We start from the raw sequence: 2500 nt of genomic DNA on the forward strand, positions 1-2500 counted from the left end.
GAGAAAGAATAAAGGGGAAACTGAAACTATTTAGCGTTTTTAGTTAGAAATTCCCTTAGAAAACATTATGCTGGATGACCTTTCTTGTTTTGGTGAATTGGGTGAAAAAAAAAAAAAAGCCCCACTGAGGTACCAGTCCTAAAAAAGAAAGCCTAATCAATTAAGTCAAGTATAGAAAATGAAAGGCATAGCACTAAAACTACTAACAAGAGACAACACCAATCTTAACCACACTGACAGCAAACCCCACAACAAGAAGAGAGGGATACGAACCCACGTGAAGCCTATGCAGTTGATCGCGTCCGCCAGCATGTCAGCGAGCAGAGACGGGTAGGAGTTGAGGGCCGGAAAGTAGGCGTGCATGTAGGGAGACTGCCAGTGCGTTACCTGATGTAGGGGGAGAAAGACGCTTGCAGTGGTGAACGTGAAGAAGGAGGAGGAGGAGGAGGAGGAGAGGGAACGTAGCTTGGGGTGCCTTCTCAGTTTAGCAAAAGAAAGGAGGAAAAGTAAATAATGAAATGTACATATAAAAACTCCTTTCACTATAATTTCTCTCTCTCTCTCTCTCTCTCTCTCTCTCTCTCTCTCTCTCTCTCTCTCTCTCTCTCTCTCTCTCTCTCTCTCTCTCTCTCTCTCTCTCTCTCTCACACACACACACACACACACATAATACATAATTTCTTCAGACTTCAAACTCTGCAGTATCACAAGCAGCCTCATCAGTATCAATAGATCACTGGCTTACCTTTCCCTTCCTTCCCTCACCTCTATCCCTTCACCCCTACACACGCAACTCACCCCGGGCATCACCACCCTCTCGATGTCGTTGAAGATGTTTTGCCAGGGCTCCGGCTGCTCCGGGGCTTCATCTGGCATCAAGTCGCGCATGTAGCCCGGCTTGACGTCAGGAAACACCCGCCGCTCGCGTATGTTCTCTAGGTAGTCAGCGATGTACTCCACCATCTCCTTGCCTGTTGAGGATGGCAAGGGAGTGGATTAGAGGAAAGGTGCGAGAAGTTAGAATGGTGTACACGGTTGAGAAGGGAGTGATATAGAGGGAAGGCGGAAGAAGTTTAGGATTGTATGGACGGCTATCTTACCTATTTGTAAATGAGAAAGTGGGTGAAGGAAATGAGGAAAAGTGTGTGAACATAGGGAAGATGGAAGAAGTTAGAATTGTATACACGACTATCTTACCTGTTTGTAAATGAGAAAGTACGAGTAGGTGAAAGAGATGAGGAAAAGTGCATGAACTTAGAGAGGATGAGAGAAGTTAGAACTGTATACACGAGATGAGGTAAAGCGCTTGAAGTGGAAAAGGTGCGAGAGGTTAGAATTGTATACTCGACTATTTTACCTGTTTGGAAATGAGAAAGTGGGTGAAGTAGGTGAAAAAGATATGAAGATAAAGAAAGTGTGAAAAGTCATTTGACCTACACGTGATTAGAGTATTAATTGATCGTTTCCTTACCTGTTTGAAATGAAGAGGGGGGGGGGTAAGAATTGAAGAACATAGAAAAGCACAAGACATCAGTTGAGAAAAAGACCAAGACATCAGTTGACTTACTCGTGACAGTAGAATTTTAACGACTTATTCCTTACATGTTTGAAATGAGAAAGGATGATGGAGTAAGGAGGAATGGAGTATTTATAAACGAGAATAAACGAGTGCAAGAAATTACTAACTAGTCCTATACATGATGGTACTATGATTGAAATTTTACTCTTGTTTGAAATGGGAAGGATGATAGAGTAAGCAGGAAAGGAATATTTGTAAATGAGAATATGAGAAGAGTGCAAGAAGTTACTAATCAGTCTTACACATGATGGTACTATGATTAAAATTTTACCCTCATGTCCTTACCTGTTTGAAATGTGAGGGGTGATGAAAGAGGTGAGGAAAGGCATGAACGTGACAGCAAGCAAGGTGCGAGGAACAGTCAGGCCTGCACTAAGTGGTGATTCAAGAGGTTAGGTGTGGTAGTGACTGGTTGATAAAGTGATTGCTTGATTGGTTGAGAGAGAGAGAGAGAGAGAGAGAGAGAGAGAGAGAGAGAGAGAGAGAGAGAGAGAGAGAGAGAGAGAGAGAGAGAGAGAGAGAGAGAGAGAGAGAGAGAGAGAGAGAGAGAGAGAGAGAGAGAGAGAGAGAGAGAGAGAGAGAGAGAGAGAGAGAGAGAGAGAGAGAGAGAGAGAGAGAGAGAGAGAGAGAGAGAGAGAGAGAGAGAGAGAGAGAGAGAGAGAGAGAGAGAGAGAGAGAGAGAGAGAATTTCAAAGAGGTTGTTTGAGAAGGAAGTGGTGATAATAACGGGCGAGAAAGATAAAGAAGAGGAGGAAGAAAGGAGGAGAAGGGGAAGGAGGAGGAGGAGAAGGAGAAGGAGAAAAAGAAGGAAGAGGAGGAGGAGAAGAAGGAGGAAGAGAGTGATAATAGAGAAGAATCCCATGAAAAGTGGACACAAGCTTGAGGAAAGTGAAGGAAAGTTGTAGAGAGAGAGAGAGAGAG

The 2500-nt window shown here is 43.7% G+C and overlaps 1 protein-coding gene and 1 long non-coding RNA gene across 4 annotated transcripts in view; one reads left to right on the forward strand and one right to left on the reverse strand.

The window, feature by feature from the left end:
- Positions 1 to 2500, reverse strand: part of LOC123519628 (histidine decarboxylase-like) — a 28215-nt gene that overhangs the window by 17061 nt on the left and 8654 nt on the right. For both annotated transcript variants that reach the window (XM_045281068.1, XM_045281069.1), the window contains exons 2-3: positions 799 to 971; positions 274 to 387 (exon numbers count right to left, since the gene is read on the reverse strand). In XM_045281068.1, the coding sequence (XP_045137003.1) occupies positions 274 to 387; positions 799 to 971 (287 nt within the window). The remainder of the gene's footprint in view (positions 1 to 273; positions 388 to 798; positions 972 to 2500) is intronic.
- The window catches only part of LOC123519629, a 72261-nt gene that overhangs the window by 12164 nt on the left and 57597 nt on the right, over positions 1 to 2500 (forward strand). The window lies entirely within an intron of this gene.

The sequence above is a fragment of the Portunus trituberculatus genome, chromosome 45 (assembly GCF_017591435.1).
Source record: "Portunus trituberculatus isolate SZX2019 chromosome 45, ASM1759143v1, whole genome shotgun sequence".
In the NCBI taxonomy this organism is placed as follows: Eukaryota; Metazoa; Arthropoda; class Malacostraca; order Decapoda; family Portunidae; genus Portunus; species Portunus trituberculatus.